Source organism: Amia ocellicauda, chromosome 6, assembly GCF_036373705.1.
Source record: "Amia ocellicauda isolate fAmiCal2 chromosome 6, fAmiCal2.hap1, whole genome shotgun sequence".
Lineage (NCBI taxonomy): Eukaryota > Metazoa > Chordata > Actinopteri > Amiiformes > Amiidae > Amia > Amia ocellicauda.
The window spans coordinates 40,402,689-40,426,058 of record NC_089855.1 but is presented as its reverse complement, the minus strand read 5'-3'; the positions used below and the strand labels follow the sequence as shown (position 1 = coordinate 40,426,058).

Below are 23,370 nucleotides of genomic sequence, written 5' to 3'. Positions count from 1 at the left end.
CCCCCCAACCTCTCCTCACAGGTGTTCCCCAAGGCTCCGTCCTGGGACTGCTCCTGTTCTCTCTCTACACTTGCTCCCTGGGCCCCCTCATCGCTTCCCATGGCTTTTCCTACCACTTCTATGCTGATGATGCCCAGATCTTCCTGTCTTTTCCCTCTTCTGACCCTCTCATCCCCTCTCGCATCTCTTCCTGCTTGTCTGCCATTTCCACCTGGATGCACTCGTACCACCTCAAGCTCAACCTCTCCAAATCAGATCTCCTCTTTTTCCCCCACTCTTCCTCACCTTCTGCTGACCTCCCCATCTCGATCCCCTTGGAATCCACCACACTCTCTCCTTCTTCCGCTAAAAATCTAGGAGTCACCCTCGATCCTGCGCTCTCCTTCTCCCAGCACATCACCACGCTGACGCACACCTGCAGATTCTTCCCGAGCAACATACGTCGGATCCGTCCCTTCCCCATTGATTGATGCCTTTTACTTCTCTGTATTTTTGCACTTATGTTGTAAGTCGCCCTGGATAAGGGCGTCTGCCAAGAAATAAAAATATTATTATTATTATTATTATTATTAATAACTTAGGTCTCAGTAGGCCTTCTCCTCCAGTTTAGTTCCCATGGCATCAATCCCCTCAGATCTGTTGTACACCTTTGTACACTGGAGTTCCCCTTACTGGGCTTCTCTGCTGCACTGTCACCAACACACAAACTGAACTCCCACTCCAGGGGTTTCTGTATGTAGTCTCTGGTCTCTTTACTTACCACATAGTCTTAACACACAAACAGTATAGTCACACATTTACTTTCTATTCTCTTTAACCTGTTATCCTCCACAGGTTCACTTTTAAATTACACTCTGAGAGCCTTGAAAATCCCAAGACCAATCTAACTATAAAAGGGTGGTAGAATAAAAATACTCACTCACTTTGGTCCTTGGAGTCGAGGCTGCAATAGATCCTGTTCGTGACACCAATTGAAGAACCTTTTAAAGAAGTGGAAGAGGCTTCAGTGTAGAGAAACTAAGATTTATTTACAAGGTGGCTTGGGAGTGTAACTTTGAGGAAGTCCTGCAGTTAGTATCCAAGGTTTAACAGTGTTTACAGCTTTATAGATCAAATGACTTCTGCAAATGGTGCTGCAACCTGTATCCAATCATGGGCTTGCAAAAAGTGTGAGCTTGTGAAAAGAATGGGCTTGGGATCATACTTCTGGCTGCACATCCGTGGGGTTCCTCCTGTTGTGGGAAACATATGTATCCATTGTCTTCAGTACATGTCCAGCCTTAAGTTAAAATCAGGAAGTCCATAAAGGATGCAGAGAGAGGAAGTTTGCAGAATCAGCTTATTTTGTAGAAAAGTTTTTGTTTGCAAAACCATATTTTGCTGACCCTTAACATGTTAAGACAAATAATTTCAGTTAATATTAATCATTACACTGGTTTCTACATTTATTTATTTATTTATTTATTTATTTATTAGCAGATGCCCTTATCCAGGGTGACTTACAAAATAAAATTAAGTTAAAATAAATGCAACAAGTAAAAAAAAATACATTGAGTGACCACCCACAACAAATATTCACCTGGGTGTACTGCACATTATGTTTACATGCTGGTTCAAATGTAAGTATTACTAGAATATTAGATCCTATAAATAGTTTTCCTTCACACTTACTGCAGACAGTCTGGGCCTTCATTGTATAAATGGTCATATTGTGTGTAGAATGAGGACAGTCTGCACGACATGACTGCACCCAGTGTAAATAAGCAGACAGAGTGATGCATTCATCGATAAAAAGGGAGAAATTAAAGCATTGAAAAACATTACAACTAAGGGGTGGATGAAATTAAAGACTACAACTGGGTAACTGTAGGATTTGATAAAAGTGTGTTCTGGAATTGTATGACATTAATGAATATTAAATCTAAATCAAAAGAGACAGTGCATGTGTGTAGTTTGTAACTTGCTGATGAATATTGAACATTTGTGATGAACTGATGCTGGTGATGAAATGTACCTGGTGATGAAAAGTCTAAGACTCGTGAACTACAAGCTTGTGGTGTGAAAATAAAACAGTGCGAAAACAAAAACAAAATGCCTCCCAATACGCCACCTGGAGCCGAATTTTGAAAACAGAAAAGGTGTAGAGAAGCACCTGATCTGACTTAGTGCATTGAATGGGAGAAAATTAAGACCAATCAGACGGTTCAGAATCAGAATGGTTTGGTCCCTCATAAGCTGCACATTGGGTCCGTTTGTTGATTATGAACACACTGAATGGCATTCACAGCATTCACACTATACTTGATTGGTTTATATATATGCCCTCACATTTTTTAATTCCTTTTATTATTGTGCTCGGTACTTCGTGAATGTATTATTACTTTTAACTTTTCAGTGTTTTCTTCTCGGAACGTGCCCTTACGTGTTTCACTCTGATATTATTAAGTTTTCCCCCATCTTTATAGCTGAATAGTTTGTTAAACCAGATTAGAGAAACGTTCACTTTTTTCTGTAATCCGACCAGCAATTACTAACAATAATCCTACGTGATTATTTAAAATAATACTTGTGAAGGACTGTTCAAAAGTAATGCTGAAAAATGCACATTGGTACAACATAAACACAATGGAAATGCAGTAAGTATGGTTGTTAAAGCCAGTATTTATTCAATGCAAAATGTAAATATATAAAACAATATATTTTTCGGTTTCCTAATGAAGATCTTGCATCCAATCGCTGCTTCCTCAGTATTACCTTCTCCCATTTTGTTCTTTAAAATAATTCTAACCTTTCAAAACTAAGGGCACATTATGAATGTTCCGCCTCCTAAATGTAAGTAACCAATCAAACTAATCATATACATTTGGCCCCTGGATCAATTCTGTCTGAGTTGGTTTCCAAAACCTCTTCAATGATTGGGTAATTTATTTGTGGTGCTAAGCAGGGTGACAGTCCAAAGAGCCTTTGACAGAGTTTAATTGTTTTAAAGAAAAATCCGTGAGGATGTAATATTGAAGTTTGGAAACCTTGGGGCTGTTGTACACACTTTAACAAGCTTGACGCTGCGATAGATGAGTTTGTGATTGTGAAGGCCGGGAGAACTCCTCTGTAAACAGGTAAAAAAGAAATAAAAATAATAATAATGAATCTCTAAACTGTTGAAAATATGTTGATAATAAGTAAATACTGATTGACTCATTATCAACACTTTTTTATTAATTGCAGTGTGTAAATAAATGTAAGTCCATGTTCTTTTTTTATTAATTTACATTATACCATATACTTCCATACTTAAAGGTTATATAGGAAGATAAATGATTGTGTATGAATTAAATAGAAAATTTAAAGTCATACCTTGATTTGTTTAATATGCAAAAATGATCTAATTATCATTAAAATTATATTATAACTCATATCATTAACTTGCCCTGGGTGCCACAAAACCTAGTTAGGCTCTGGGCCCCACCATCCTGTACCTTCCATTTGAAAATTAAATCTACCCAAATCAAGGCTGTTTACTAATCTGAAAGCATTTCAAGTTAAAATAGTCTGTGGGTGTGCGGTTTGGTTCTTAGTTATAACCTGCAGTATTGTAGGATATTTATGGTAATGTACATGTATGTTTAGAAGTAGTTTATTTTAAATATGCTATATTATCCTGAGCTATTAATCTTCAGCTGACATTCATAACATGTTTATATTCTTTGGTTAATAGAGTTTGGGCAATTTTTTTCATGCAATAAAGATTATTATAGAAAGTAATGGTTTTAAATGATCGTACAATATATAATTAATAGGCATAACTGCTGCCAGGACATTTGGCCACTGGTATTTTCCTAACCAGCTTGGCTTTTATGGTGTTGTCACATTCACTAAACCCCATTCTGCTGTAGTGAAACGCAGCCCTGGTTGCTGTGTCTTTGGTTAATGATCCTAACTCATGTTCATTCAAGCTGTGTTTGGGGGGACAGTCTCCATCTCTGTGTGTCTCTTCCAACAGGGGATCTCAATTAAGAATTTCTCACTTTGGGATTATTTAATTTATTTTTTGAGAAAAGTGTTAAATGTCCGTTGTTTAATTGGACCAATTAAGAGACCAAGAGCTGTAACACTGACCTGGAATCGTCTGTGCTGCCCCCCCTTACCGCCTTTACCACCCCACCATCCACAATGATGAAATTAAGAGTGGATTGTACGGTAGGGGGCACTATGTACACTACATGATCACCAGATGCTGCTACTGTGACACATTCTTGTTCCTCAGCCACTGTAGGGCCCGTCTAGCCACAGCAGAGTTGGTGTGTTCAGGCCCACAGGGAGCTGTGCTGGCTAGAAGGCTCAGGGTGCAGGGAGATAGGTGTATGCAGTCAGTCAGATCCGAGGGCCTGATCTATCATTTGTTGCTGTTGGCCGGAGCTTCACTGTAGCAAATGGGTTGGTGCCCCTAGAAGAGAGAAGAGAAAGATAGAAGAGGAAGAGGGGAGAAAAGAGGAAGAGGGAGAGAGAAGAAGGTGGGGGAGATAAGCGAGAAAAGAGGAGAAGAGGTAGTTCAGGGCAGGACATAGGTTGGATTCATCTGTTTCAACAAAACCCACCTCCCTCTCTCCCTCTTCCACTCTCTCTCCCCTTCCCTCCCTACCTTCTCCTCTTCCTGTCTCCTATGATTCTTACCTGGGGAACAAATCTGGACGTGACCCATGGTCTGTTGATTTCTGGTGAAAAAAGAGAGAGAGCTTTTGATTTTGAATAACATGGTAACAGGTGGATCTGAATTTCTGATAGTGCAGTCTGAGAGGAAGAGAATTAGAAAACTTAAAACATACACACACACTTAGAAAGCACTGCACACCCCCCCCCCCCAAATACACACACTCCACCCCCACCGCCACCCAGAGCTCTCACCCCCGGCCCCACCCTGTGACCTCTGCCCTCCCCCCCTTCCCCTGGGGAGGTCAGCAGACGGAGCTGCCACCCTGTAGCCACCAGAACGAGGGCTGGGGGGTCGTGGAGCACAACACTGCTGCAAACTCCCCCTGCTGGCGGGAGGACTGTGTAAAAAAAAAATAGAAGTATTCAACTAAATTAATTATCAATAATGCAGGGTGTGCAATTTCCATTAGAACAGTATATCTATTCCACCCATCCAGTGTCAGTAGCTGCCTCATCCAGTCAGAGCCCAACCCAGTGGACATGGGGTGCAAGGCATGGAGGTGCCAGGCCATCACAGGGCAGCACACACATACACACACACACAGCTGTGTGATGGTGCAGTGGTTGGCGTGGTATAATACAACCCCAATTCCGAAAAAGTTGGGACAGTATGGAAAATGCAAAAAAACTAACAAAAAGAGTCATTTGAAAATTCAATTCACCCTGTACTATATTGAAAACACAGTATTAACACATATTTGATGTTTTACATTGCGAATTTAATTTATTCTTGAAAATATACACTCATTTCAAATCTGATGACTGCAACACACTCCAACAAATTTGGGACAGTCGACTTTACCACTGTGTAACATCACCTTTTCTTTTAATAATATTTATTAAGTGTCTGGGCACTGAAGACACCAGTTGGTTAAGTTTAGCAATGCGGAATTTTCCCCCATTCATCCATTATGCATTTCTTCAGCTGCGCAACTGTACGGGGCCTTCGTTGCCTTATTTTGCACTTCATAATGTGCTTCACACATTCTCAATCGGAGACAGGTCAGGACTGCAGGCAGGACATGCTAGCACCCGCACTCTCTGCTTACGCAACCATGCGCTTGTAATCCGGGCAGAATGTGGTCTGGAGTTGTCCTGCTGGAAAATGCAGGGACGGCCCTGGAAAAGACAACGTCTGGATGGCAGCATATGTTGCTCCAAAATGTGTACATCTCTTTCTGCATTAATGGTGCCTTCACAGATGTGCAAGTTACCCATGCCATGGGCACTGACACACCCCCATACCATGACAGATGCTGGCTTTTGGATCTAACGCTGATAACAGCTTGGATTGTCCTTTTCCTCTTTGGCCCAGAGAACACGACAGCTGTTTTGTTCCAAAACTATTCGAAATGTTGACTTGTTGGACCACAAAACACAATTCCACTGTGCTACTGTGCATCTCAGATGAGACCGAGCCCAGAGAAGTCGGCGGCGCTTCTGGACATTGTTGATGTATGGCTTCTGCTTTGCATAGTAAAGCCTTAACTTGCATCTGTGGATGCAGCGGCGAATGGTGTTGACTGACAAAGGTTTACCAAAGTATTCCCAAGTCCATGTCAGGATATCCATTACAGACTCATGACAGTTTTTAAGGATCGAAGATCACGCGCATTCAGAAGTGGTTTTCGGCCTTGCACTTTACACACCGGATTCTTTGAATCTTTTAATTATATTGTGCACTGTAGAAGGTGAAATGCCCAAAATCCTACCGATTTGTCTTTGGGGAATGTTGTTCTCAAAGTGTTGGATTATTCCTCGACTCATCTGTTGGTAGATTGGTGAGCCTCGACCCAGCCTTGCTCTTGAAGGTATAGGCCTTTTTTGGAGGCTCCTTATATACTATGATTACACGACTGCCTCACCTGTTTCACATCACCTTCTTATTTCAACTTGTCACATTGCTATTAGTCCTAAATTGCCCCAGTTCCAACTTGTTTGGAATGTGTTACATGAATCAATTTCAGAATAAACATTTACCTTCAAAAAACTATGCAGTTGATTAGGTAAAACATAAAATACCTTTTTTGTTTAAATACAAGTCAAAGTATATTTACAAATCACTCCTCTTTGTTTTTATTAGTATTTTCCATACTGTCCTAACTTTTTCAGAATTGGGGTTGTATACTGGACAACCTGGGGCAAGGAGTGCCAATAATTTATCCACAATGCTCGGTTCTCACCTTGCGTGTGTCTGTCTCCATCTCCGCCTTCCTGGGAAGGGTGGGTGTGGTGGATGGGCGGGGCAACGGTGGGGCTGGGGGCGGTGCTCCAGTGCGTTGGTTGACAAGGGCAACATCTGACTGACTCAGGAGATCTCCCGTGCTATGGTTGTTTCTGAGGGTTCTGTTGCTGTGTGTGGAGGGGGAAACGGGAGTCAGTGGTCACAGGCCAAGGGGACAGTCTGTTACACACCTCGAGATACTGAGCATCACTAAACATCAGTGTTACACAATAAACCACAAAGACCTCTCCTGTTATTTGCAGCCTACCCATACTGAATATAACTAATGTGTAACATGGTAGTAATGTGTGCTCCTGGGATTCTCAGCTGGGCCCATAAATGCCCCCTTGTCAATTTAGCACATATGGAAGGTTTGAAATATACTGTAGTCTGTCATCCATCTATAGTCATCCACATATTTATTCCATATGTGAGGAATGTATTGATATATCTAATATATATGTAATCGACAACAATACATTTCATAGCTCATATGTTTCAAATTGACAAGGGGAGCAATTGTGACATGGGGAGACCAATACATGGTGCACACATTTCTCCCTCATGTTGCAATGATGTCTGAGTTGTGTGTGCGGCTCTATATAAAACGGGCTGCAGGGACAGCATAAGGCTGAGCTGCAGACGGTCCTACCTGGGCACTGGCTGTGGCGGTGGCTCTGTTATGGGCCCCACGTACGCAGCAGGGAACCAGCCCTGACTGGGGGGGGAGAGGAGGAGCACAGAGTCATATAGGGACACAGTGAAGGTGTCACAGAGAGACAGAGACACAGTGACAAGTGTATCAGGGAGACTCATAGAGACACACAGTGTGACAGAGAGACAGACTGACACAGTTGGAAGTTTTACACGGTAACAGACTGAGCCAATCACAGTGTTACACAGTTACAATATAACAGAGAGACACAGTGAAAGTTCACACAGAGACTCACCGGGTGCTGTTCTGTGCCCTGCCGTATAGCCAGCCATTTTGGGGCTCAGGCCGCAGCAGGGTCAGAGTGTCACCCTGGGCAAAGGCCAGCAGGGTGGGGTTACTTGAGGTGGGGTGAGGCACCAGCGCTCGCACCTGCTGCTGCCCCCCCACTCCCGTTCCCATTCCCATTCCCATTCCCAGAGCCTCCCCCACAGAGCTGGACCGAGAACGTGGGCCGGGCGAGGGACCTGGGGAGCGCGCACACACACACACACAAACAGTGTTAGATACACACACACAAACAGTGTAAGACACACATACACACAAACAGTGTAAGACACACACACACACAAACAGTGTAATACACACACAGAGACCATGTTAAATACACACACACACACACACACACTGTTAGAAACAGAGACAGACAGCTGTGCCGTGAGATGGTGGGCTAGGAGGGGGGAGCACAGTGGTGATGTGCAGTGCAGTCCTCTCACCTCGGGAGGGTGCTCTCTCTGGGGGCTGCCCCTCCCTGGCTGCCCAGTGCCTATCTTCCTCTCTGGGCACTGCCTGAAGGAAGGAGCCCCTGGGCTGCTGGGAACAGAGAGGGTTCTGTGTCTAAATCAGAATGACTTTCTCAATGTATTGGTATTGCCAAACCCCCCCCCCCTCCTCCCTCCCTCCCTCTCCCTCCCTCCCTCCCTCCCTCTCCCTCTGTGTGTGTGTGTGTGTGTGTGTCTGTTAAATCAATTCAGTTCAACTCACAGGCATTATCGTGGTATGATCATAGTCGGCAGTGTTGCCAAAGCAGTTTACATGTCGAGACACTGACATACAGATTAAATTAGATCTGTGTGTACATACATATTTTGCAGGGAAAATCTAAAGACTCTCTGTCTATTACTCTTCCTCCCTCTCATTCTGTCTTTTTCCCCATTCACACTGAAACAAATGTTTTTTTGGTGGCATTTTGTTGCCAGCAAGGTCTGTGTGAATGGGTTTATGCCAGCATTTTGATACCAGTAATTTTCCAGCAAGGGGTCTGTGTGAATGGAGCAGTAAAATGAATGGCAGTAATGTCAAACTATAAAAAATGAAAAATATAAAGTTGTTTCAAGCAGCCTCCTGCTCTCTCTCTCTCAATTTCAATTTCAGAATTCAAATGATTTGCTGTAAAAAAAAAAGTGCTTTATTGGCATGCGAAAGCAATTATACACTACTTAGATACATGGAAATATATCACAGTTTTATAAAATAAAACATATAATGTACATTAAATAATTAAAAAAATAATTTAAGAAAAATAGAAAAATAAAGCAATAAATAAATAAATAATATATTGAATGGATATTAATGCTTTTAATGATTAAATAAATAAATAAAAATCAAATTTAAATCAAATCATTAAAATATACAGTTAGGTCCATACATATTTGGACAGTGACACAATTGTCATCCTTTTGGCTCTGTACACCACCACAATGGATTTGAAAGGAAGTGTAGACTTTCATCTTTAATTTGAGGGTAGTCCAAATTGGGTGAACGGTGTAGGAAATACACCTATTTGTATATGTGGTCCCCCCAATTTTATGGGCTCAAAAGTATTTGGACAAACTAACAAAATCATTAATAAAATTGTGAGTTTCAATACTTGGTTCCAAATCCTTTGCAGTCAATGACTGCCTGAAGTCTGGAACCCATAGACATCAACAGATGCTGGGTTTCTTCTCTGGTGATGCTCTGCATCTGTACTGCAGCTGTCTTTAGTGCCTTATTGTATTTTGGGAGTTTACCTACAGTTTTGCCTTCAGCAAGTGAAATGTATGATCAATTGGATTCAGGTGAGGTGATTGACTTGGCCATTGCAGAACATTCCACTTCTTCGCCTTAAAAAAGTTTTGGGTTGCTTTCACAGTATGCTTTGGGTCATTGTCCATCTGCACTGTGAAGCGCCGTCCAATGAGGTTTGAAGCATTTGGCTGAATCTGAGCAGATAACATAGCCCTAAACATGTCAGAATTCATCCTGCTGCTTTTATCAGCAGTCACATCATCAGTAAATACAAGGGAACCAGTTCCCTTTGGCAGCCATACATGCCCATGCCATAACATGCTTCACAGATGAGGTGGTATGCTTCGGATCATGAGCAGTTCCTGCCCTTCTCCATACTCTTCTCTTCCCATCATTCTGGTAAAAGTTGATCTTTGTCTCATCTGTCTATAGGATGTTGTTCCAGAACTGTACAGGGTTCTTTAGATGTTTTTTGGCAAACTCTAATCTGGTCTTCCTGATTCCTGTTTACATCTTGTGGTAAACCCTCTGTATTTATTCTAGTGAAATCTTCTCTTGATTGTTGACTTTGACACAGGTACGCCTACCTCCTGGATGGTGTTCTTGATCTGGCCTACTGTTGTGAAGGGGTTTTTCTTCACCAGGGAAAAAAAATTCTGTCATCCACCACAGTAGTGAAGATGGCGGTATCACTTATTTTGACAGCCGGAAGTCCTGCCCTCCCTCCGTACCATAGACTGGAAGGCCCACCTCACCTTCCGGTTACCCCCACCTTTGAACTGGAACTCCTATCTCCTTCCCAGCCTCCCCCTGGGTAACCCTTTGACCCTCACCTGTCAGCCATTTTTGATGTCAGCCATCTTGGATGATATCGGCCATCTTGGATGATATAAGCCATCTTGGATGATATCGGCCATTTGTAAGGTCATAGGTCATCTGGTAAGATGGTAGCCATTTTGTTAGGATGACATCCATCATGGTGATGGTCCAAGGGTACCTCACCCTGCTGGTGTGGAGGTGTAATGTTTAATAGCATAAACTGTTTTTAAGGTTATATTGTTTTATGATACTGTTTTAGTAAATTAAAAAATAAGAAAAGATTTAAATACATATATATTTTTAAGGTTATAGTATTCTATGATACTGTTTTAGTAAATAAAAAGAGAATTAGAAAAATAAAAGTTTTATCAATTCCTCCAAAACTTCCTGCTTCAAGGGGTGTATAATACATCTCTTTTAATCTCTTTTCATAGCTCATTCTCTCACGATTCAATAATACCTGTTGCCCTTAACAACTTGTATTAAGTAGTAACACCTGGGTGGTCAAGTGGTTAAGGTGTTGGCCTTAAGATCCAATAGATGTATGTCTGTGTGGGTTTGAACCCATTGCTCTTTTTCTTATTTTTTAATTTACTAAAACAATATCATAAAACATGGAACTATTAAAATATGTCAATAGCTTTAATGTAATTATAAATATTGTCTACCAGTAGTTATGATACGCACATTGTGTTTAAATGTCATACATGAGCTGATGTCCTTAATAATAATAATAGAGAAAGTCAAGAAACAACATAATGAATGAAAGAACCCAACACACACAATAAACTATTTAACAGTTTTACATCCACAGAAGGTGACCAGTCAGTTTTTCTCATGAATGTTTTAAAATCAGGATTTTGTATAGCTGTAATGTTGTTCTCTACTTGTTAGTACATTTGTTCTAATCATTAATAGTCTTGAGGCATTCCTAGTGTGAAATACATAGAGGCACTAAACTATCTCAGTCAAGTGTAAATAGGTACACTCCATAGAATGGGATATATATTTTTTCATTTTAGAAACCCACAATACTGCTTTTTGTCCGTTAGTTAGTACAATATTTCATGGTTTACCTCGTAAGGCCATGACTTTATGACCAAATATTACCTTTGATATCTGATTTGCTCTATAATTAAGTGAATATGTTCCATTCACATGAAGGAATCAATAGCATCTCTAGCCTGTAGACACTCAATGAAGTTTAGAGCCACAATGATTTACTGCATTTGGAAAAGCTTTGAGAAGGAGCCAGAGCAAGTTTCCAGCTCAAGAGTGAGAGGACAGTGTAGCAGCTTTGGTCTGAAATCTCCTACAGGAGCCATACATACAGAGGGACAAGGCTAGCCCTGAAATTATGTTTCTTTGTTAGGTGTACATGTGCTAGAAGAATACCTGTGCCGAACTTTTCTCTCTCTGTGGATAAACCACTATAAACATGTTTACCTTGACATGTGTTTAAAAAGATTTCAACTTGTTTACATTGTTTTAAAACAAAAAATGGTAATCTGAAGATTCCATAACAATAAATGTTTTGTTTGAATAGGGTGAAATACTGTACACCCCCCAAACTACAATACAGACTATGATTACAAGAGAGCATAGTAAGTGTAGCATGGTAAAATAATAAAGTACAAAATACTCATTCCATTTAGACAGACAGTGAGATATACATATATTTAAAGGTAATCCATATATACACAATTTAGATAAATAGGTCGTGTTTAAGAATGAGATTGTCTAGATGATCAGGACTGAACATTTCTAAGCAGATATAAACCATAGAAAAGAAGATAAATGCAATACCACAACATCAAAGTGTGTTTTTTTTTTTTACTTAATGTACATGTATCAATATAGAGTGAGAAAGTATAGGACTGTTTTAAATAATAATACAAAAAAAACACTCTGAGTACTGGGTTCGTAGGCCTAGTACATAAACTAGATCTCTCTTGCTCTGTCATGGGGTTGATATGACCAGGCCTGGTTGTAGGGCCTTATCTAGAATGTAGCCATCGCTTGCTACCTATAGCCATGTTCAGGGCTCTGCCGCTTCACACCCAATCTGATAAGTATGTGCTGTCCTTTTCCAGGACACTAAACCAGAGAAAACTAAGAATAACAATAAAACAAGGAATGTGTAATCGGATAGGGTTTCATGATTTTTTACTATAGAGCAGTTTCATTATTGCTGCACTGTTTACTTATTTTAATAGCACAAATGTGTTGTTTCTATACAGTTCCCTTTAAGAGCCCAATATTGATACATTTCTTTCTTTTTTATTATTATCACTTTTAAGCCTTTACTTCACTAGTCTCATACGGGAACACATTTCTGTGTAAATATTTCTGTTATGTGGGCATTTTAGGTCTTCAACTAAAGACAAAGGTAACTTTAAATAAAACCATTTCTGACTAAGCGGTGGTAATGTGTTCAGTTTAGGTATTCAACGTATTGATAATGGCAAAAATGATTAAGGTTTAATTAAAAAAATAGACAGTTCTTTGTCTTTGGTTAAATCCCTCTCACTTTGTAACTTTGACTAGTAAGTCAAATTTAGATTTTAAAAGTTGGTACATGTGAGACAGAGCCAAGAAGGTTTAATTCAGACTGTAGGTTGTTTATGTACATGGGTAAATTACTTTTGCTAGCCTAGTATAGTACTATATACTAGGGCTGTAACGATACGCGAACCGCAACCGAAATCACGATACAAACATCCATGATCCCGTGTCACGTTTCGAGAACTTTTTTTTGTATGTATATATATATATATATATATATAGATGTTTCACATATAATGCTCTATAGAATTACATTGCATGAACCGCGACACACGCCCCTCTCCAACACCAGCAGCCTGCCATCAGTTACAGATGCAGCCCCTTGAGCTCTTTACACATACTACAACAAAATTCATTTTCTCATTTCACAGTACACATTACATGTAAATCATGAAATTATTGTTCTATTTAGTTAGTAAGTTAAGGCAAGTTTTAGCGTCTTCCAACTATGTGTCATGTGACCACTTTTCCAATCACGTGTCCACGCCTGCTTAGTTGAGCTATTCAATTATCTCAAGATGGCTAATAACCCTGAAATTGCTGACCCTCCCGGCACATACAACTTAGTAGTATGGGAATATTTTGGTTATCCAGTGGAGTATAGGGATGGCAATCGTGTCGTAGACAGAACACATACAATTTGCCGTAAGTGTTTCACAAACTTCCTCAGGTGACAGGCAACACATCAAATATGCACACGCATATCAGAAGACATCATCCCGACATTGATCTAAGCGGTACACGGAAGAAATCTCAACATTAGCAGGTTAGTCTTCCTAATGCCTTTCAAATGAAGTGACCAGCCAACTCCGACCGTTCTCAAAATATTACCAACGCAATCGGCGCTTTCATGGTCCTGAATATGTGCCCCTTTTCAGTGGCTGAAAACAACGGATTCAAAAATTTGCTCCGCGTGCTGGAACCCAGATATGTAGTGCCAAGCCGACCGCATTTCACCCAAAATGTGTTGCCTAAACTTTATGATGAAGTAAATAAGAAAAAAAAATCTTTATTAAATCACCAATAGGTTCAACAATTATTCACCGGTCCTCCCCAAAAAAGTAAAAAACCATATCGAGGTATGAACCAAACCGTGGCTCAAAAATCGAGGTGTGAACTGAACCGTGGATTTTGTGTATCGTTACAGCCCTACTATATACCAATGCTTTATTGTCCTTCAGGCTAAATCATTTTGTATACCAAACAATGGTGAGTGCCATATTCTGATTAATGTCCTTAAACTAGTGCTAATCATGCTCTGTGAAACCAACCCATAGAGAACAATGTGAAATCTTTTTAAAAAACATGTCAAGGTAAACATGTTTATAGTGGTTTATCCACAGAGAGAGAAAAGTTCGGCACAGGTATTCTTCTAGCACATGTACACCTAACAAAGAAACATAATTTCAGGGCTAGCCTTGTCCCTCTGTATGTATGGCTCCTGTAGGAGATTTCAGACCAAAGCTGCTACACTGTCCTCTCACTCTTGAGCTGGAAACTTGCTCTGGCTCCTTCTCAAAGCTTTTCCAAATGCAGTAAATCATTGTGGCTCTAAACTTCATTGAGTGTCTACAGGCTAGAGATGCTCTTGATTCCTTCATGTGAATGGAACATATTCACTTAATTATAGAGCAAATCAGATATCAAAGGTAATATTTGGTCATAAAGTCATGGCCTTACGAGGTAAACCATGAAATATTGTACTAACTAACGGACAAAAAGCAGTATTGTGGGTTTCTAAAATGAAAAAATATATATCCCATTCTATGGAGTGTACCTATTTACACTTGACTGAGATAGTTTAGTGCCTCTATGTATTTCACACTAGGAATGCCTCAAGACTATTAATGATTAGAACAAATGTACTAACAAGTAGAGAACAACATTACAGCTATACAAAATCCTGATTTTAAAACATTCATGAGAAAAACTGACTGGTCACCTTCTGTGGATGTAAAACTGTTAAATAGTTTATTGTGTGTGTTGGGTTCTTTCATTCATTATGTTGTTTCTTGACTTTCTCTATTATTATTATTAAGGACATCAGCTCATGTATGACATTTAAACACAATGTGCGTATCATAACTACTGGTAGACAATATTTATAATTACATTAAAGCTATTGACATATTTTAATAGTTCCATGTTTTATGATATTGTTTTAGTAAATTAAAAAATAAGAAAAAGAGCAATGGGTTCAAACCCACACAGACATACATCTATTGGATCTTAAGGCCAACACCTTAACCACTTGACCACCCAGGTGTTACTACTTAATACAAGTTGTTAAGGGCAACAGGTATTATTGAATCGTGAGAGAATGAGCTATGAAAAGAGATTAAAAGAGATGTATTATACACCCCTTGAAGCAGGAAGTTTTGGAGGAATTGATAAATTGACTAAACAGTATTTACTAAATTTAAAATTCACAACATTTTCTAAAACAGTATCATAAAACAATATAACCTAAAATATATATACAACTTTTATTTTCTTATTCTCTTTTTATTTACTTAAACGGTATCATAAAACATTATAACCTTAAAAACACAGTTTATGCTATTAAACACTACACCTCCACACCAGCAGGGTGAGGTACCCTTGGACCATCACCATGATGGATGTCATCCTAACAAAATGGCTACCATTTTACCAGATGACCTATGACCTTACAAATTGCCGATATCATCCAAGATGGCTGACACTCAAAATGGCTGACAGGTGAGGGTCAAAGGGTTACCCAGGGGGAGGCTGGGAAGGAGATAGGGGTTCCGGTTCAAAGGTGGGGGTAACCGGAAGGTGAGGTGGGCCTTCCGGTCTATGGTACGGAGGGAGGGTGGGACTTCTGGCTGTCAAAATAAGTGATGCTGCCAACGTCACTACTCACCACAGTGGTTTTCCATGGTCTTCCGGGCCTTTTGGTATTCCTGAGCTCACCAGTGCGTTCTTTCTTTTTAAGAATGTACCATATAGTTGATTTGGCCACACCTAATGTTTTTGCTATCTCTCTGATTGGTTTGCTTCGATTTCTAAGGCAAAACTGAAGGCAAAACACCCCAAGAACAAGCAGGAACAGGGTGTAATTCCTATACCATTCACCCAATTTGGATGTAACTACCCTCAAATTACAGATGAAAGTCTTACACTTAAAGCACATCTTGATTGTTTCCTTTCAAATTCATTGTGGTGGCGTACAGAGCCAAAATGATGACAATTGTGTCACTGTCCAAATATTTATGGACCTAACAGTATATGCAGTATATATACATATCTCACCACTGGCTTCTCCTCATGGGGCAGTACGGGGGTGTGGGCCCTGGGGGCTCCTCTTGTCTCGTTCACTTGCTCTCTCCATCTCTCTGCCTGCTGCTGCAGCACCCCCCCTGTCTGAAACACAGAGGGGGAGAGAGGGATTCAGTGCCCATGGGAGAGCTTTGCATTGTTCACCGTGCAAAAGGCAGTGTGATTGTTGCAAGTCATGTTGATGAATAAACACTGAAGTAGAAGTGTATTCTGTCTCCCTCGTGGTAATTGAAGAGGAGCTATCTGTCAAGTTATGTCAGACGTGAGGACAGAATAAATGTGCAGTACACAGTGAGAAATGAGCAGTGAGCAGTGTGCAGTGTCCTGTGTGCAATGAGCAGTGGGTTACCTTGTTGAGCAGGTAGAGCAGTGACTGGGCCAAGCCGCAGTGCTTCTCTGCCAGGAAGCGATAGCGCCTCTCCTCCTCCCTCAGCGCTGCACGCTGACTCTGCCTCAGGTACTGCAGCGCCTCCGAGCCATCCTGCACGCGCACACACACACACAAACACACACACACAGTCACTACCCTGCACACACACATACACACACAGACACACACACACTGTCACTACCCTGCACACATACACACACACACACACACACACACAGTCACTACCCTGCATACACACACACTGTCACTGCCCTGCACACGAACACACACACACGCACACACACAGTCACTACATTGCACACATACACACACACACAGTCACTGCATTGCAGACACACACATACACACTGTCACTACCCTGCACACACAGTCACTATATGGCACACATACACACAGTCACTACATTGCACACACACACACAATGTCACTACATTGCACACACACACTTTCTTTTTGTTTTCAATTTTATTAAATTGTTTATGGTTTATTCATTTTTTATTTTTTTATTTGTCCATTTTCAATTTGTAAAGTACTCTGTGGAATAAAATTGCATTGATTGATTGATTGACTGACACACACACTGTCACTGGTACTATAACCCTGGACACACACACTTAATTTCTGACCTGTGTGTCTCTGTAGGCCCCGCCCCTCCTCAGTTGCCTGTCCAGCCCTGGGACACGGGTGCGCAGCTCCAGCTCATACTGCCTCCTGCTGTTCTGGAAGAGACAAGTAACGCACACACACTCTTTCATTCACAACAATAACAACAACACACCTAACAGATACTGAATTGCATTTCACTCTATTAAATTGTATTGCACGGTATTGTAATGTGTTACACTGTAGTGTATTCTGTTCTTTAATTTATTTATTGGCAACATTTTGCCACAGTTTACACAATAAGGAATTTAAACATTACAAAAGTGAAGTAAGTATACAACCCAGTACAAAAAACTAACAAGTACAGATAGAATTAAGTCCCAGGTATGTGCTAGAGATGGAGGGGGCACAGAAGAATTCACAGTGAAACAATAGGAGCTCCAACAATGTATAAGTAGGCAGGAGCATAAGGACCATAGTTATATAAAGTTCAAAATTCAAGAGTGCTGAACAGCTCAGCAAAATAAGGTGCTGTATTATAGGTACAGTCTGAACAGATGTCTTGCACTGTATTGTATTGCAATGCACTGTTTAATATTGCATTTCACTGTATTGTATTGCACTGTGTTGCAATTGGCAGATTATTTATCATTATTTATTTTATATCCAGTTCAGTGTTAGTGTGATTTATATACAGTTCAGTGTGTGTGTGTGTGAGGTATGTGTGTGTGTGTGTGTGTGTGTGTATGTGTGAGATGTGTATTATATACAGTTCAGTGTGTGTGTATGTTTTATATGCAGTTCAGTGTTTGTGTGTGTGTGTGTGTGTGTGTGAGATGTGTATTATATATAGTTCAGTGTGTGTGTATGTTTTATATGCAGTTCAGTGTTTGTGTGTGTGTGTGTGTGTGTGTGAGATGTGTATTATATATAGTTCAGTGTGTGTGTATGTTTTATATACAGTTCAGTGTGTGTGTTTAATACACAGTTCAGTGTGTGTGTTTAACATATAGTTCAATGTGAGTGGGCTGTATCGTTCATGCTATTAATTAAATAAACAGCCAGGCCGCATTGTGGAAAACCTTTGGGAAACACTGGTGCCATGTGGTGTATTTTAGTTCAGTGTAATGGAGTTGTGGGACAGATTTATTGTAAGTTATTGTACTGTCTTCACCTGACTCTGCTGCATTTTATTATACTGGAATTTGTTGTATTGTGTTGAACTGTATATTGATGTAACATAATCGTATGGAATTGTATTGAGTTGTGTTGTATTGTATTACATGTAGGTAATTTTATTTTGAGAGCGACGAGGGAGAGGCTGAAGGAAGAGATGGAGAAAGGAGAGAGTGGGAGAGAGAAAGAGATAGAAGGAAGAGAGTGAGAGTGAAAGAAGGAATGAAAGATGGAAAAAAGGAGAAAGAGAGAGAAGAAAAAAGAGTGAGAAAGAGAGAGCCAGAGAGAGAAGGAGGGAAGAGCGAGAGAGACTCACAGATAGATATTCTCTATCCAGCTTCACGTTATGATCCATCTCCTGCAGGACCTCACCATGGAACCAGCGAAACTGAAAAACACGCACACAAACACACACACAGGTTGGTATGGGCTGAGCCAGAGTCCAACCCAGCAGACACAGGGGTATAGTCCCAGGCCATGGCAGGACAGCCTACTGTATACACACACACACACACACACACACTCTCTGTCTCACAATCACATACTACACACAGTACACACACACTCCCACAGTATACACACTCCAACACTACACACAGTCTCACAATCACACAGTAAACACAGTACACAGAAACACACACTTACACAGTACACACAATACACACACACTCACACACGCATACACACACACACTCACAATCACACAGTAAACAGAAACACACACTTACACAGTACATACACACTCACACTTGCACACACAGTACAGTACAATGCAGCCCACAGGACACTCACAACTCCTTCCAGGTCAGCAGCCAGTCGTCTCTGGCTCTCTGAGAGCTGGATGATGACGTCACCTGGAAGGAAAACAGGACCAAAAATCATTGTGGCAACATTGTAATACAATAAGCACAGAACAGTGTGACTTGGTGGCAACTAGGGGTGAAACGGTACGCGTAGGCGCTGTTTTTTGTTGTCCCTTTGTTTCTATATGCTCCTGGGAATTCAAGTTACAGATATTTACTATTATAATAAATGGAAAATCTAAATACAAATTACATATTTCTCAGGTGGGCGGCATGGTGGTTAGCTGTCTGTGTGGAATTTGCATGTTCTCCCCGTGTCCTCATGGGTTTTCTCCGGGCACTCCGGTTTCCTCCCACCGTCCAAAGACATGCAGGTTAGGTTAATTGGCTTCTCTAAATTGCCCTGTGTGTGTGTGTTGCCCAGTTATGGACTGGCGTCCCATCCTGGGTGTATTCGTGCCGGCTTCCCCTGCGACCCTCACCAGGATAAGCGGTTTCAAAAATGGATGGATGGATATTTCTCAGGCATTTATTTTGTCAATGTACCGAACCGTGACACCACTGCACCGTATCGTACCGAACCGTGACTTTTGTGAACCATTTCACCCCTAGTGGCAACATTGTGATACAGAGAGGACAGGGCAAACTGAAACAAAACACAACCAAACTAAAACTTCATGAAACACTGCCAGAGTGAGGTGTGTCAGCCAAGCTCCAGTATAGCTGTTGTTGTGTGCCTAATGTGAAGTGTGTGTAGGTCTATGTATAATGTGTATGATGTGTGTGTATACTGTGTGTGCTCAGCACTGCAGTATGTGTAATTTCTGACATTGGGGCATTGGAGGAGCTGATGTCTTCTGGGAAATTTGGATTCATTTGTAAATGAGTTCCCTGAAATAGCAGGCCTGAGCCCCATGTATAATTCAAGCTATTTCTCTCTGAAGACTCTGCCACCTGATCATCCCTGTTACTTTATCTCCCCACTCTCACACACTGACACACATGCACGCACACACGCACACACACACACACACACATACACACACACACACACTGCCTATCATTTCCTTGGCCTGTATTCTGTATCTGCAAGCAGGGAAGTCAGTATAGTACAGCACAGAAGGGTCTCCAGCCCTGGTCCTGGAGAGACAGTACAGTACAGTACAGCACACAAACCCAAACTCTGGGTTGTAAATATGTGTTTGTTCCTGTTTGAGAACACAGTTTGTGATAGCACTTATAGTCCCTCATAAATATCTCACACACACACAGATTTACACACACACACACACACACACTCTTCTCAATGGGCTGGATGGTATACTGTACTAGTCACTCAGCCTGGAGTCCTCAGTGCCCTCAGCTGGCCAACCCAGAGGGGCAATGGGCCTGTGGGCTTCCTTGCTGCTATCCTTGCTATACTGTAGTGTATTGTGTTGTAGTGTACTGGACTGTGCTTTAGTGGATTGTGCTGTAATGTACTGGACTATACTGTACTGTAGTATATTTTATCGCAGTGTAAAGCACTTTATTGTATTGTACTGCACTGCTTTACATTGAACTGCACTGTACTGTAAATTATTGCACTATTATTTTGTGTTTGCAAGGTACTTTGTTCGCGTCCAAAGCCACCCAGAGCCTGGCACTTATAGCCTGGCCCAGCAACCCTGTGTCTAATCTGGTTTATTGTGGCTCCTGCTCACACACACACACACACACACACAGGCTGCCATTGTTCACTGGGATTAAAGGGGATGCCGCTCCAGATTGCCCTGGGCCAGGCGGGGGGGATATATCACACCTCCTTAACAGAGCAAGTACAGCTTCTCTTCACTACCTTCACCACAAATAGATACAAGCATATGGGTCATGCCATGCCAATTCTAAAATTACTAGCATTTTTTAATTGACAGAGCCCAGACTGGAGCCAGCATTGTGCGGGGGCGGGTATCTACATGGGGCGACCAGCCCACATGGGAATCGACTGGCCCACCAAGCTAAAAGGTGGACCAGCCCTTGTGGCATTTGTCAGAATTGCCTGATGGCCAGTCCGCCAATGGCCCAGACCATTGTAGAGTAAAGTATAGTTTAGTATAGTATATTATAGTATAGTATCGGGCCCCAGACTGGAACCAGTGCTGTGTGGACTGCAGTCAGTGAGTGGTGGCGGTGCTCTTACCCAGGGATCGAGAGGACACGCTGTGCAGAGCCTGCTCCCCCATGTGGGCCAGAGCACTGAAATAGGCCTCACTGGTGACTGATAGGGCTGCAACACACACAACACACACACAGACACACAAACATAGAGACACTCATATTTAGAGCCATCCAGTCACCTGCCCATTCGATTGGTTCATATGTATTCATATGTATTCATATGTATTCCCTGTATTCATATGTATTCATATGTTACCCCTGTACTTCAGCCCTGTGGGACACCGCTGCCCCTACCTCTCCCTCCCTCCCTCTCTCTCTCTTCAAACCTCCCTCCTTCCCTCACTCCTCTCCCACTCTCCATTCCTCTCCCTCCAATTCCCCATCCCACCCTCTGTCCCCCCTCCATCCCTCCTTCTCCCCTGAATCCCTTCCCCACCCTCCCTCCATCCCTCATTCTCTTACCCTGATAGGCCTGGACGTAGCTGTTCCCCAGAGACACCAGTTTCTGCAGCCCTGGGTTGAACTGCTCCATCAGATTCTGAGCACAACATCAACAGCAACAGCCATTACCATAGACTGCCATATGCATATAAACCAAATCAATCAATATAATGTAATCAATTTTATTTGGGGGGGGGGGGGGGGTCCTGGAAAGCTACAATACAGTACAGTACAGTACAGCAGGGGTCTCCCCCACCACACACACATTAAGACTGTGACAGTGATGAGAGAGGGAGCAGACAGAAGGACCTGAGCTTCTCTACATACATGCGTGTGTGAGAGAGAGAGAGAGGGGGGGGGGGAGGGAAAGAGAGGGAAAGAGAAAGAGGAGGGAGGGAGAGGGAGATGGACAGGGGGGAGGAAGAAAGAGAGTGAGAGAGCTGTACCTGTTCTGTCAATATTTATACTGACAGTCACAGTCTGTCCTTTAAATTACATTTACAGCCAGCTAACCCTTATTGTAATACCCACACCCATTCCGCCCAGATAAATAATAATAATAATAATAATAATAATGACATATTAACAGCATCAACCTTAATATCCCCCTTTCTCTCTGAAAAGGAGAGAGACTGCAGGACAGAGAGCAGGGGGAGGAGAGTCGGACAATCTCACACCACTTCTACTTACCCCGTAGATCCTGAGGGTCGATCTGTGGAGCTGGTCGCTGTTCATTCCGGACATCACGACTTAACGTACCAGCAGTAATACACACACAAGTAAAACAATCTGTATAACAAGATACAACGAAATCGGACTTGGAACCGGACTCAGGGCACAATTAAAATAAATGACGCACTCAGACCAGTCCAAAAAAGTCCCTCGCATTAAAATAAGTAAATAATACAAAACACAAAGTCGACCGATTATGTTCTTCCGGTTTGAGGTAGTGATCGAGCTCCCTTAGCTTTCCTTTACATAGAAGACATTCATAATAAAAAAACGTACATGTCCTTTTCTGGTTGACTCAGACCTTCAGCCTTGTCTTATCAGCGAGAAAGAGGGAGGGAAGGAGAGAGAGAGAGAGATAAACCTAGACATTGATACTGCACCTATTTGTAAATTATTGACGGCGGCCATAAACACAGGTCGGACTCAAGTCCTGGAGGAGAGAACATAGGACACAGCTTTACCTCCGTTTAATGATTTGCCTGCGTGTCACAACATTTCCTATATATAGGCTACGAGACTGTGGATGGTTATTCTACATCAATACGTTGCTACTTATTTGATTACATCTTATCATCCAAAATGATTGATTTATAATCGATTACATTTTCAAATAATATCACAGAGAGTATCAAGCACACAGGTCATTACAGTGGTCAAGTCATTATTATTATTATTATTATTATTATTATTATTATTATTATTATTATTATTTCTTATCCAGGGC

The 23,370-nt window shown here is 41.4% G+C and overlaps 1 protein-coding gene across 4 annotated transcripts; it reads right to left on the bottom strand.

Moving 5' to 3' along the window:
• Positions 1 to 2,641: 2,641 nt before the first annotated feature.
• LOC136751485 (BAR/IMD domain-containing adapter protein 2-like 2) lies at positions 2,642 to 23,100 on the bottom strand. 4 transcript variants are annotated; one of them, XM_066707136.1, is made up of 15 exons: positions 22,923 to 23,099; positions 22,605 to 22,703; positions 21,936 to 22,011; positions 21,496 to 21,582; positions 19,306 to 19,367; positions 18,830 to 18,901; positions 17,361 to 17,453; positions 16,693 to 16,824; positions 16,317 to 16,427; positions 8,363 to 8,459; positions 7,885 to 8,113; positions 7,587 to 7,652; positions 6,894 to 7,062; positions 4,672 to 4,712; positions 2,642 to 4,444 (listed from the first exon to the last, which is right to left on the bottom strand). In XM_066707136.1, the coding sequence occupies exons 2-15, from the start codon at positions 22,656 to 22,658 to the stop codon at positions 4,372 to 4,374; spliced, it is 1,362 nt and encodes a 453-aa protein (XP_066563233.1). In that variant the 5' UTR covers positions 22,659 to 22,703; positions 22,923 to 23,099; the 3' UTR covers positions 2,642 to 4,371. The 4 variants fall into 4 exon arrangements, with proteins under 4 accessions (XP_066563233.1, XP_066563232.1, XP_066563234.1 ...); XM_066707135.1 differs by having other exon boundaries at positions 22,605 to 23,098; XM_066707137.1 differs by having other exon boundaries at positions 8,363 to 8,456; positions 22,605 to 23,096.
• Positions 23,101 to 23,370: the final 270 nt, after the last annotated feature.